This window comes from Lissotriton vulgaris, chromosome 2_1, assembly GCF_964263255.1.
Source record: "Lissotriton vulgaris chromosome 2_1, aLisVul1.2, whole genome shotgun sequence".
Lineage (NCBI taxonomy): Eukaryota > Metazoa > Chordata > Amphibia > Caudata > Salamandridae > Lissotriton > Lissotriton vulgaris.
In genome coordinates this window covers 762,977,666-762,992,055 of record NC_141687.1, presented here as the reverse complement: position 1 = coordinate 762,992,055, position 14,390 = coordinate 762,977,666, and the positions used below count along the sequence as shown (strand labels likewise).

At 50.0% G+C, this 14,390-nt stretch overlaps 1 protein-coding gene across 1 annotated transcript in view; it reads right to left on the bottom strand.

Moving 5' to 3' along the window:
• Window positions 1–6,644: 6,644 nt before the first annotated feature.
• The window catches only part of LOC147731114 (uncharacterized), a 247,222-nt gene continuing 239,476 nt past the window's right edge, over window positions 6,645–14,390 (bottom strand). Inside the window, exon 37 of the mRNA XM_086956074.1 lies at window positions 6,645–7,631. Coding sequence (XP_086812200.1) covers window positions 7,624–7,631 — 8 coding nt within the window. The 3' untranslated portion in view covers window positions 6,645–7,623. The remainder of the gene's footprint in view (window positions 7,632–14,390) is intronic.

The window sequence follows — 14,390 nt, the reverse complement described above, 5'->3', positions numbered from 1 at the left end:
CTTGCATTGATTTGAAGGAAATTTTACGGAGGAGAAAGCAAAATTAAAGCTGTATGTGTTTTCAAAAAATCATGAGTCACCCTGCAGAGACAGGTGTGTTGGCTACATGGGTAGAAATGGAAGTGCATGCAAATATTCTTCAAGCACAGAAACACTTTAGCAATGGGGCCTACATGCATAGGGATGCTATCTACCACTTTAAGTGGGATAAGAAAGTTTGAGAGGGTACTAAAAAAAAGGAAGGGGCAAATAAGTGTAACTAGGAATATTTTATTAGAGGTGCCACCTTAGTAATATTGAAAAAACATAGGATTATAAAACCTTCCCCAGCTTCATCCCAATTATTTTCAGAGAGAAATATGCAAGCACTCCCGAGGCTGGGCCTACATCCTTCCCACCCTCCATAAAAAGTAACAGTGGGGAGCCATGGGGAATAGCCAATGGGTCAAGGGAGCCGCGGGTCGAACAAGTTTGGGAACCACTGGACTGGGGGACAGAAATAGCCCAAGGGCAATGTCTGGATGCCTCCTGTCTCCCTACCGTATCACCATTCAAGAATATGTTGGACCACCCTGCTATCTGTAAAGTTGATCAGAACATAATCCCACGGAATTTCTGTTCGCCTCTGTCCCAGCCAGTTAACCCTGCGTGTAAATAGGATTTCGCTTTGTGCTAAGAGGGGGAGTGGTCTGTATTTTTTAACCAGAAAGTAACTTTGTTTTTCAGTTCAGAATATGACTCCCCTCTGCCTATTTCCAGCTCTGGTACTCCAGCTAGTATAACAACATATGGGGTGGAGGCTGGGGGTAGATCTATACAAGGAAGTGTAGAATTTGTTTCCCTTGGTTTCAGATGAGATGTGTTCCTATTGTCCTCAACACCGGATCTTTGTGCCTGTTGTTTTGTTAGCAGACCTGAGGTAGTTGCTATAGACCTAGAATCATAAGCGTTATCAAGGCGATGAGAAGACCTGTTCTGGAGAGTTGCTGGGGCTTGATTTAGTGGGGCTGGAGATTTGGCCCCAGTAGGCGCATTCATTTGAACAATTAGTTTATGCTCTTCAAATTGGGGTGGTGGTATACAGACAGATGGAGTTGCCTGGTTTCGTTGGGGAGCCATTTCCAAATTTGAGGATTTAATAGTTTCGATAGTGTGCATGATGGCATCAACTTTACTCCCCATGAGCCCATCAGAGTGGTTGAGTGTCAATACTCTCATTGCGACTTCAACTTTGGATTTTATGAGCTGTTCGAAATATCCTTTGAGCTCCGTTACCAGATGTGATACCCATGCTGGGGGCTTCGAAGTTCTGTAGCTACTCTCGTCAGCAACATATCCCCCTGGTGGTTGGTTTGGTGCCATCCCGGGAGCATGTTTTGCATGCTTCCCTCCCCTATGGTCATTTTGCTTTCAAGGTCCTCCTTTTTTTTTGCCCCCCCACCCGTGCCAGTCCTGGTAGTATTTTCCAAAGCTATGATTTCTTGAGTGCACTGCAGTTCTAAAACAGTGGGAACAGTTAATGTTTGGGGTGAGTAAGATAGCTCTGGCTCCGTAGTTGGTGAGGTGTTTGGGATCATCGGTATTAGGGATCGGCGTCTCTCAGTGCGTTCTATTTCGCTGGAGATGGCTCCTATTGCCTGCTGAGGCATTTTGTCGATAGCAGTCGGTTGGGCAATGGGGGTTAGCATGTGAGCTTTCTGCCTGGTAGTTGGCCTTGTAAGCGGGGGTGGGATGCGTTTTCCCATGATTATTTACTGTCTAGTCCTCCCCAGCCCACAACAATATTTAATGATATTGATCAGTACGTTGGGACAAGTGCTAACCCCGCTGAACTCCAGAGATTTAAAGTGCTACCATTTTTCTCTGTGGGGCCCCCAAATGCTGTCCCCAAATCAAATCGCTCTATTGAAGCCAGTAAACAAACATTATGGCTAGCAGGGAGCGGATTAAGGAGGGTGGCCCAGCCCAGCCTCGATCGGTCATGGACAATTTCAGACGGGCCCGCCCTTGGCCCGGGCACGTCCCGTGCAGCGAGGTGCAAGGCAGCACTTTGTAGTGCAATGGGGACGCCTCTGCCCTCGTCAGGTGTGGGGAATTAGCAGCGTTGCACTCTGGGACTCCGAGTCCCAGCAGAGTGTAGCCGCTATCAAGGCAACAGCAGGGGACCTACGCGATGTCCGCGATGTCAAGCAGCTCCCCACAAGAGGCAGATTTCCCCTAGGATCCCTGGTGTGACCTACAGCAGTGGAAGATGATCTTTGAAGCAGGTAGAACAACCACGTTCTGCGAGGCGCGAGGCTGCACTTTGTAGCGCGATGGGGACGCCTCAGCACTCGTCAGGTGTGGGGAATTAGCAGCATTGCACTCTGGGACTCCGAGTCCCACCACAGTGTAGACGCTATCAAAGCAGCAGCAGGGGACTTCCGCGATGTCCACGATGTCAAGCAGCTCCCCACGGGAGGCGGATCTCCCCCAGGATCCCTGGTGTGACCTCCAGCAGCAGAAGACGATCCTTGAAGCAGGTAGATTTTGTAAACCTTCACTGATGATCCACAGAAGGCATCACACTAAAATCACTGAAAATATTTAGCAACATGGGTTTCTAAGCTTGCCCTCAAGTTCTATAGAAATGAGTCTCGCGCTTATCTAAAGAAGTAGTGCTTACTTTATTTTAGAGCAACCTCTGGTCCACAGCACACTCCATCTGGATCCAGATTGGGTCCACAACTGCCCTAATTTCCCAACCCACCAATATAAAACGTAGGAACATGAAATACTATTATTTAATACACACACCATTCTACATTATACTACTTAGACGCTGAAGTGCTTGCCTATATGGATAGCATGCTATACCATGTAGGTTATGTGGATGGAAGTGTGTTGTCTTACTTTTGATGCTATGTTGGAAGTGTTTTGAGGTAGTGTGTGATGATCATCGCAATAGTTGACTGTTGTAAGGGTGTTGACCATATCAGTAAAATGCATATAAAATCTTAAAGTGCATTCTAAACCATCTGCAATACTTGACTATCTTGCAACAGTAAATTTGCTAAATATGTAAACACAGAATGAAATTACCACAGATTCACAATAAAGTGCAGCTTCCACACAAACGCAAAAAAAAATATATAACACACTCTCTAAGTACACAAATGGGCAAGGTAATCTCCGCCTCTATAGCCTTAATAGAATAAAACATTTCTGAATATGATATAACGTTTTTGATTATGTAGTCAGTGTCATACCAAACACCTTATATGGGAGAGGAGCTACATGTTTTGCACAAGTGCATACAATACACAATCCTCCTCATAGCTTTGTGCTGCAAAGTCAAAGCAAATCTTAAATCAGAGTGTGGCTTCTTGTAAAGACCCTCCAGAATTTTGTTATTTGCAAAAATGTAAGTTGAGGTGTCATGAGTGATGTCACTGAGCATGAGTGATGCAATATGTGAGGTCAAAAGTGGTGCATTGTGGGGGCATAAGTTATAATTAGCCTATCTAACTATAACTGCTGAATTTCACTGGTTTTGTATGAGTAACATCTGAGCCTAACTATAACATCTGTGTAACCTTTGTGTTTTTTCAGTGAATTTTCTAAGTTTAAAAAATGTTTTATTTCCCAACTATAACGTCCTGGTAACCTTTTTTTCTGTGAATTTCCAAGGCTTTTTTTAATGGTGTTTTCTAACTATAACGTCTCTTTAACCTTTGTTTTTTTAAGTGAATTTCTAAGGTTTTTAATTTTTTTACCACTAACTAAAATCTGTAATTTTGAGAGCAAGTGTGTGAGTAAGTGCATGAGTGGCTCAGTGGCTGAGTGAGGGAGTGTGTGAGTATCTCAACAGGTGTGTGAGTGGATATGTGTGTCTGTATGGGTCTGGGAGTGGTTGCATAAGTGACTTACTGGGTGTGTGAGTGGGTGCGTGAGTGCCTGAGTGGGTCTGTGAGGGGGTGCCTGAGTGAGTGGATCCATGAGTGTCTCATGGGTCTGTGAGTAGGTGTGAGAGTGCCTGCATGGGTTTGCGAGTGACTCAATGAATGTCTGAGTCAGTCTGTGAGTGAGTGCAAGACTGTCTCAGTGAGTAGGTGAATGGGTGCATTAGTCTCTGAGTGGGTGTGCGAATGCCTAAGTGTTTCTGTGAGAAGTTGTGAATCTCTAAGTGGGTGAGTGAGTCCATGAGCCTCTGAGTGGGTGCATGAGTGTCTCTGGGTCTGTGAGTGAGTCCATGAGCCTTTGAGTGGATGCATGTGTCTGAGTGAGTCTGTGAGTGGGTGAGTGAGTGTCCTGAGTGGGTCTGTGAGTGGGTACATGAGTCTCTTAGTGGGTTTGTGAGGTGGCGCATGAGTCTGAGTGGGTGTGTGAGTTTGGCGTGAGTCTCTCAGTGGGTCTGCGAGTGGATGCATATCCAGGGCCAGGCACAGTATAGTAGGGGAGGGGTGCAGTGCAACCCCCCTCCCTGGGCCCCCCCAGGGCCCAGCTTTAACACTTATATATTTTTAATAGGAGAGGAGACTGTGTCGTCCCATTCCCTGGCCTATTTTGGCCACAGGGACCCCATCTCCCGGGGCCTGGTCATAAATGGGGGAGGGGGGGGCCACATGACCCCGTCCCAGGACCAATTTTGGTCCCAGGGACGCCATCCCTCGGGCCTGGCCATGTCTCCTGGCTGGGTGCCCTCGGCACCCAGTGTTGTATATGTGGACCGTGGGGGGAGCCTCAAGGCCCCCCCGGTCCCAGTCGGCTCCTCGCCTCTTGCAGGAGCTGGCATTGCTGCTTCATGGAGGCAGCTGCTGGAAAGGCAGCCCTCTCCGTGCAGGAGCAATCTTTTTAGCAAACAATGAAACCTCAGCTTCCAGCGGGCTGGAGCACTTTGACAGCTCCCGCCTGCTGGAACCGGAGTGTTTGCTTTTGCTTGGCGGGGGCTGTCAAAGCTCCCGCCAAGCAAAAGCAAACAGCTGGGTCCTGGGGGTGAAGGAGTAGAAATGAGTCAGAGAGAGTAAGAGTAAGTGTAAGACAGTGAATGAGAATGGGTAGATGCAAGAATGAATAATTTCTGGCACTAGCATACTGGAGATTATTCTTAGCATAATTGGTACCCAAGATAAAATACTTGTACTGGCATATTAGAGAAAATTCATGGCATTAGGGAGGACAACAATGGCATATGGAAGGAGGCAAACTATGACAAAATGCTTGCCCTGACATACCCACGTGATGTTTGACATAATGGTCACCCTTGGTATATGGACGTCATTAATGGAAACATTCTGGCACGGGCCGATTGTATGTCATTTTGGCTTGAGTGTACCCATGGCATATGGGGGTCACCCAGGGCAAATGTCTTGCCAGACACAATGGTACTAATTCTTGACATATGGGGCACCCATAGCACATATTGAAACAAAATTGGGACAACTACTGGGGAGCATCCAGTTTTATTGGCTTGGTACACCATGAAAGGATGTAGATGTTTAAGTAATGCTCTTTCAGAGCCAGAACCCAAATTGTCTCAAGAGGGTGGAAGACCCATTCCAGTCTTCCTTCCACAAAAACCTTCTAAAGGAGATTATAGTCACTCGCTTTGATCACTAGCTACAAATCAAGGCAAGTATTATGCCGCAGCACATTCAAAGATAATCTCAGCACCACAATAAAGCCGGTCTCTAAAATAGGCATTTCCTAAGGGTTAAAGGTCAGGTGACAACTTTCTCTGAAGATTTAGGGTAAGTGGTCATATCATGTCAGTTCCTGTGATGTCATTAAGGTCAAAGGGTGTGTGATGTCACTTCTGCTACCCCCTGACATTTTGGTGAACCTGTGTCCATGATGATCCTCTTTAACAGAATTTTTTGTTGAAGCAGAAAAGATAGCTGATCGAGTAGACATACTCTTCTTTGCTTTCATTAAAAATACAATCACTGATTTCTGATGCATATATGTCTAATAAGTTCAGTGAAAGCACCAGAAGGCTACAACATCAAGAATGCATTAGGCTGTCACACAAAAGTCAAGAACTAGCAACACTGCTTGTAATGACTTGGATGGAGGTGGTCACCCTGCAGCTCAGTAGTGACTAAGCAACAGTACTACCAATACTGAGGAGTAATCCTTTAAGTACATGCCTTAATGAAGCCAGAATCAGTGTGTATTGCTTTGAAAATTGCATAGGAAATATTCTGGGTCAATTTTGTGTATGTTTATATGTTTACTCCATTCTGTGTAACAATTAGTGTTCAATACAATTTCCGGTGCTTAATTGTTGCTGGTAAAACTTACCGGCACCTATTTTTGGGCACTTCATTTTCCTCATTTGACATTTCGCAGGAGTAAGATAGGAAAAAACGCACACAGAGGAAAGAAAGAGAAAGATGGAAAACCCGTCACAAAGGGAGAAAGTAGAAACCTGCAAGAGTGAGATAAAGGGGTTCGTATTGTCTGGTAGTTGATTAAAGTGGCAGCGTGTGGATTCATACTATGCGGCCTTTCTATTTAGTGTACTCTTGCCCGCAGCGGACTTCAGAGCAGAGTTTTGGGCACCAGCACTTATTCTTTCACAAATTAAGCACTGACAATTTCATAGCATACTTGTGTTTGCTTGTGCATTCACTTCTTGATTTTAAGGAAGCGATTACACCAGATACAAACCAAACGTATTTTAATACATCAAAAGAAAGCAGTATACAATAGAATTTATATAAAAAAAACTACATACATCATATACAGTATTGCAGATACACAGTCGTGCAATATAAAGTAATGCATTTACAAAAGACTGATGGAAATGCTTGCTGTCATCTTGGTGCGGTGTCTAATCCAAGTAACCTGCTGCATATTAGTTAGACAGGCAACACAAACTTTTATTGGGAGTTAATGGCATCACAATTCTGTATTGTTTGACCACATTCTCTGACTAGGATTGAATGGGGAGGAATTTCCGAAAAAGGAAAAAATCTTGCATATTCTGCTAATGTGCCAAAAGCTGGTGGAATTAAACCACCTGGAAATGTCTTTACCATCATGGCACCCTGATATATCACTGCACATTTGCTGTGTCCCCAGACCATTTGATGCGCCGGTACCAAATGTTAATTAGGATATCTTCACTTTGTTTTTAAATTGAAATCAGATTGTTTAAAGGCCCGGGGAAAATCAGTGCAGTGAAGGAATTCACAAAGGAGAGGATTTATAATGGGGCATAACATAGTTATGTCCCTAAGAGCATTACTCGCCTCTATTAACAGTGCTATTCTTCGGTTGACAGCTAAATGCACATCTTTGTTGAGCACTGAGTAGAGATTTAAAGTCACATCCCTTGCTAGACCATGCAAGTGAGGAGTCTCAATTACATCTTTACAAGAGGTATCCATAGCCATATTTGTTTTTCTCTCTCAATTCTCCGCACTCCCCCCCCCCCCCCTTCGGAAGGACAGTTTACACATATCAAAGTTGAACCCTGAGAAGTGTTTATTCTCAAAGTAAGGCAAAATGTACAGTTTTCAGGTAAGTACCCATATATACAGTAACATCATATGCAATGCACACACTGTTTAAAATCCTTCAATTTTGCAAAACAAATTAAAGGGCTCCTCCTGTGTTCAAAGTACTGTCGAATCCTCATCAGTTATCTGTAGAGAAAATATCAGAGAGTTACCAATTTCATTATGGAAATCTTGTATTAAGAAAAACAGACTTTCTATGGTATTACACCAGTAGTAACTATGGAATGGCTACTACAGATAAGAATCAGCTATCAAGAAAAGTGTTAGGAAGATTTGAATTGGGCTTGACGAGAAGATTCGATCATCTGACACAGTGAACAGGGCTTTAGTAGACAGGAAGCGGTGGCGCTCAGCTAGTATTTACGTAAGATATCAGATTGGACACAAATTTGGTATGGAGCTGACAGGGAAGGGGAGACCCTCAAAACCCCTTAATCTGTGCAGGAGAACGTAAAACACAAGTACCAATAGCGGCGGACCTGCGCACTCATACAATATAGCAAAACACAATGTGCATATTGTTCAAAAACAAAAGCAACTAATCCAACAATGAAGTCTTTTTGTTTCTTTAATTGGGGATCAAGCACAACACACAGCCAGCCGACACGTGTTTCATCAGAGAAACAGTGTTTTTTTTTTTTTTTTTTTATTTGTTTTTATTGCAGAGTTAGAAACCACAGAATACAATTAGTCAACCAGTCCACTCGTGACGCCCCCCCCCAGTAAAACGTTTATTAAACACAGCCATTCAGCCCGCATCCCGGAGGCCGGGCGGCATAGTCCTCTACATAGTAGGAAGAACCTCACGGTGGATGTCCCATAGGGACCATGGTCGAAAGATCGTTGTACGTATCCGCATTTTACCCCCCCACCCTCAACAATACTACCGTCGGCCATTCTACCTGCGCGATCAATGCTACTACCCGCACCCGGACCCACCCCGAGCACTATAGAGCCCCCCCCATTCCCGGCCACTCCCCCAGCCATCCCACTCTCCGTGCAGCTCCCCACTGGCCCTACGTAACTCGAAGTCGCTCTCGCGGACAGGTAACCCCTAGGCTTCCAACCCACCCCGAACTCCCATTAAACAATCCCCCTATGTCCCCACCCCGGCAACTGCTAATGGTGTGCTTCTTCCTGATGTGTGGTATGGATCCGCTACAGAGTCAATGTCAACTCCAAGTTAGTGCGCCTCGCAGTGTCCACAGGCCCGATTCACTCAATCCTCATCTTCCACCAAAGAGTCACGCAAAGCTTGCACCACCAACTCCCACGCACGCGCTGCATCCAAAGCATTCTCATTGCCAAGCTTGACAGCCTGCTTCATCCGGAGCACACTCTCGCATTCAGACCACCTCAACAATTCATTCTTCCACCTCCGTGTGGACGGCCCGCCCTTGGACTTCCAATGCCATGATATTTCCCTTTGCGCCAGTATCAGGCCCAAATCATTAAATTTGCTCGTTACCTTGGTATGTTTGGTGTGCGGGAACCAGAGTAACAAACACGCCGCCATATCGAAATCCACCTCCCTATCGGTCACTTCATTTAGAAGGTCCCCTACCTCCGCCCAATAGGCCTCCAAACGCGGGCAACCCCAAAACAAATGGTCCATGTCCGCTCCTGAAAACGAACACCGCGGGCACCGAGCGTCTTGTACCTGGAAATACCGCCGTATTTTATCGGGGGTCAAGTAGGCCCTATGAAGCACATAGAAATGGACTTGTTGGAAGCGCGCGTTTCTCGTGCCCTTCCACGTGCGTCGCAAAATATGGCCCCACGCCGTGTCTGGGATGGGCCTGCCCACACTCGCTTCCCATTTGGCCTTGAGCCCCTGGAGCGGTTCCAGTCCCTCGTTCAGCATCCTGTTGTGGAGGCATGTTACCGCCTTGAAGGTGCCCGCTGCCATCACCACATACTGACATGCCATAGTCGTGGTCGGTTCCATAAGCCCACCCTTCCAGTGCTTCTGTATAGCAGCCACCACCGCCGCATGCAGGAGGAACCCCCCGTCAGGCAACCCAAACTGTTCCCGAAGCACTTCGAAGGGTACCAGAGCCCCATCGATGTACAGATCGCCTACCACCTGCAGGCCCGCCTCCTCCCAATCCAGCAATGGGGACCAAAGGGCCGTTAGCATACCGATCAGAATTTCGGGTGCATAAGGCCGCGTCGCCTTCGCCCTCCGAAGGCTCCTCTGCCAGCACAGCCTGAGTGTCCGTTCCTCCATTGTGAGGCCCCGCAACTCAAGTCTCTGCTGCATGACTATATAAGACAGCACATGACGTTGTATCCCGAGCTCTCGGTACTCCTCCGGTCCCCTAAACACCCTGGCCACATGTTGCGTGAGCACCTGCAGTTGCGCCGCCAAATAATATAGTTCGAAGTCAGGCACGGCCATACCCCCCTCAATCTTGGGGCGAAGCAGCGTGCTCAGAGCCACCCTACGGCGGCCATGGCCCCATAGGAAACCAATGACCATCGTTCTCAGGTCTCTAAAAATCCCCTGAGGAATCCAGATAGGTAGCGTCCGGAAGTAGTACAGTAGGCGGGGAAGTGCCACCATTTTCAAGAGAGCAATCCTGCCTAGAACCGTCAGGGGGAGGGTCGACCAGAAGGACATGCTGCCCCTCAGTGCCCGAATGCACCGACCTATGTTGCCCTCCAACAGGTCCGCGGTCGCGTGGTAAATACGGACTCCCAGATAGGTGAAGCAAGATGGCTCCCAAACTATCCCCAAGTCGCGAGCAGGGTTGGGCGACTCCGCTCTCAGTGGAAACACACAGGTCTTTGCCCAGTTGACCTTAAGGCCCGACAGCCGGCCAAACTCTGATAACAGGTCCATCGCTCCTTCCAGGGCCCGCTCCGTATCGCCGAGGTACAGGAGTAGGTCGTCCGCATACAGCGAGATGTAATGCTGCTGCCCGCCGCTGTCTATCCCCGTGTATTTGTCACCCGACCTAGCATGGACCGCCAAAGGCTCCATCGCCAGAGCGAACAATAGGGGGGAAAGGAAGCACCCCTGTCTCGTGCCCCTACCCACTGGGTACGCCGCGGACACCAGACCTCCCAGATGTACCAGCGCCGTAGCCGAGGAATACAAGACTCTTGTCCATCGGCGGAACCCCTCTCCTATGCCAAACCTTCCCAGCACTTCGTCCAGGAAAGTCCATTCCAGACTATCAAAGGCCTTTTCAATATCGACGGACAGGACCGCTTGGGCCCCGTCCCCATCCAAGATGGCGTCCATTATCCCCACCAGGCGGCGGATGTTCAGCGCCGTGCTCCTCGTGGGGATAAACCCAGCCTGATCCCTGTGCACCAGGCCCGTCATGTGTGGGGCCAGTCTGGTAGCTAGAATTCGGCTCAGGATCTTGTAGTCCACCGTCAACATGGACAGTGGGCGATAGGACCTCACGTCTGTTGCATCCCTGCCGGGTTTTAGGAGCGGAACTATCAAGGCCTCACGCATGGACCCAGGCAAACCCCCTGTCTCATAGGCTTCCGTGTACACCACCAGCAACCTGGGGGCCAGGGTATCAACATACTGCTGATAAAATTCTATTGGTAGCCCGTCCACCCCTGGCGTTTTGTTACGAGCCATATGTTTAATGGCCACCCGTATTTCAGTGAGCGTAATCGGGCCGCCCAGCTCCTTCGCGTCCTCCACGTCTAGGACCGGAAGCGGCCTCGCCCCTAGGTACTCCGCAATTTCCTGGACCTCCACTCCCAACTGGCTCTGATACAATTCCTGATAGTACACCCGAAAGCACTCCAACACCGCCGCCTGGGAATACACCAGTTCCCCCCGTGCGTTGCTAATGCTAAGGATCGGGCAGCCCCTGAGTTCCGGGTTCGCAAGTCTGGCCAAGAGTGTGCCCACCTTGTCCCGTTCAGCGTGCGCTCTGATGGCATATTGCCTGTAGTCGTAACACCTCAACCGTTCCGTCGCGGCGGCGACCACTTCCTTCGCCTCCAATAACCGGGATTGTAAGTCCGGGCTGGCCGGCCTGCGGCGCTCCAAATCTCTCAAAGTCTCCTCCGCTTTCACAAGTACATTCAACACAGTCGTGCGAGCATTCGAAAACCTACCCAGACACACCCCTCTCACCACCACTTTCATCGCATCCCATTCAGTGGACCTGCTCGTGGCCGTACCCTCGTTGTCGCCAAAGTAATGATCGATGCCTTGCTGGACAGCGTCCCCAAATACTGAGTCCTCCAATGTGTCTGGACGGAGCCGCCATGTTGGTATCGCTGAGCGCTCCCGCTGCCACTGGATATGTACCAATAGGGGGTTATGGTCCGAGATGGTTCTAGCCAGGTACTCCGTGTGGGAAATTAATGGGGCTAGGGATCCACTACAGAGCACTGAGTCTATTCTCACATGTAGTGCGTGGAGGGCTGAATAAAAGGAATAATCCCTGACGTCCCTGTGCTGCTCCCGCCAAACATCCAGCAACCCCCATCTGTCCTGCCAATCCTTCCTATGCATGGCCAGCTTGCGCACCGGGGAGTCAACAAGGGGAGGATGGGACCTATCCAGCGCCACATCCGTGATCGAGTTAAAGTCCCCCCCTAACACCACTGAGCCCGCCAGGAAAGAGGCCAAGGACCCAGAGAGGCCATCAAAATATCAGGCCTGATCAGTGTTTGGTGCATACACACAACAGAAAACCACATCCCTTCCATACAACCTCCCTTCCACCGCCACGAACCTGCCATCAGGGTCCACTACTTGATTCAGCACCTGGAACGGTATCCCTGCCCTCACCCAAATCAATACCCCCCTGGCATATGCTGAGTAAGTGGTGCCGAACACCTGGCCCCGCCATCTTTTTTGCAACGCAGCGCACTCTTTTTTGGTCAGATGGGTTTCTTGTAGCATCGCAATCTGGGTCCCCCTGCGCACCAAATATGCGTGCACTTTGTGGCGTTTGACCATAGTCCGCAGCCCTCGGACATTCCACGTTAGGCATTTCAGGTTAGGTAACGTCCCCATACCAACATCGATCAGTCCAAGTCAAACAACGAGAGTTCACATCCCCTCCAAAGCAGTTGCCCCCCCCGAAACAAACCCAGAACAGAAGAACACCCCAAACCCCACTCCCCAGGACAGAGCCTACAAACCCAGTGTCAGCCCCAATCCAAACCTCGAACCAACTACCCATTCTCCTAGCCTGTGGTCTCCACCACAGGAGGCATTAAGGGCCCACGGGGGGTGGGTTATCGCCGACCTCAGCTAGCGGAGCCCACACCCTGCGTCCTCATCCCACTCTGTACACTCAGCCTCCCTCCCGGCAACCCGCTCATCACCAACAGGATACCGCCCTACCATATGATCTTGTCCAAGTCTCAACACAGTCTCAACCGCAAAAAATCCCATCAGAGGTCTGGGGGGTTACCAACGGCCCCTTCGAGCTCTCCGCTTCTGAAAGGTCTTCTCCTGTCCTGCTGCCTTCCCCGCCGGAGTCCGTTTCCACCAAGTCACTGTTCCGTTGCGATCCCGTGATGGCCGCCGTCGCTGCGAGCGCATCTCTCTTTTCCACAGCCATTTGAGCTTCCCGTTTCTCCCGCTGGCGCCTGTTGCGGGACCTGATGCGCTGTGATTGTCTGATCCGGGGTTGCTTAGGCAGATCTCGCCTACTTTTATGCGACCTGTTCGTCCCCGCTCTATACGATTCCAGCCACTGCCATGCCTCGTCCGGAGTCAGGAAGAAGTGCGTAGTCTCGTCCAGTATGACCCGCAGCTTGGCCGGAAAGAGCAAGGAATATTGTATGCCCTCTTCCCGCAGCTCCTTTTTCACCGCTAGGAACGATGCCCTGTTCTTCTGGACCGCCTGAGTGTAATCCGGGAAGATCGTAACCTTACAGTTTTCCACCTCAAACGGGCCTGCCATTCTAGCCCTCTGGATGAGGAGGTCCCGGTCCTTATAGTGGAGGAGCCGCACCACCATCGGTCGGGGGGGGCGGCCAAGCCCTGGCGGGCGAGCAGGCACCCTGTGGGCTCGCTCCAGAGTAAAGAAAGGAGTAATCCCCTCCGGTGCCACCACTGTACGAAACCAGTTCTCCATGTAGGCCACCGCATCCTCCCCCTCAATTCGCTCCGGCAGGCCTACGACCCGCACGTTGTTCCGTCTGTTGCGGCCTTCGGCATCCTCCGCCCGTCGTTCCAGCGAGTCCAACCGGGCCAGTATGTCTGTGATCTTGTGTTCCGCGGTCACCACCGACGGTTTCAGGTCCAACAACAGCTGATCATGGTCCTTGACCCTATCCGCCAGCTTTGCGTGGTCCGCCCGCAGTAGTCCCAGTCCCGAGGCCACTTGTGCTATGTCCTGGTGCAACGCCTCCTTGGTCGAGGTGATCGCATCAAGTATGGCGTCTAGACGTCGGTTCAGCCGCTGTTCCTGGTCCAACTCCGGCGGGGGAGTCTCACCCATCTGAGACGACTCTGCTAGGTCCCCCTCGCCGCGTTCCGCGGGTGCCAGCCCTCCGGCCGCCGCCATGACAGGTTACTGCGTCACAGGCCAACAAGCCCGTCCAGCTCCAGCACTCGAGATTCGGTGCCAACTCTCCGATGCTGATCAGGATCAAGTGCCACCACCGGTGCCCTCAGGTCCAATGCCAACGTGGTGAGCACCGTTCGGCCGACCCCCTCGGAAGCTTGGGGGGGGAAGGGAGAAGATAGAGATGGTGGCCAGCAAGGGTCCCCAAAGTCCGGGCAGGGCGAATCACTGTCCCTTGACCTCCGGAGCTGTTGCCTCGTCCTCAATGCCCGATCGATCGGTTGCAGGGCCTCCCGCCAGCCGGCGACAACTCGGCTCAAAGTCGATGTCCGGAGCTGTCCGACTTCATCGCCGCCATTTTCTTCTCACTCTCGGCGAC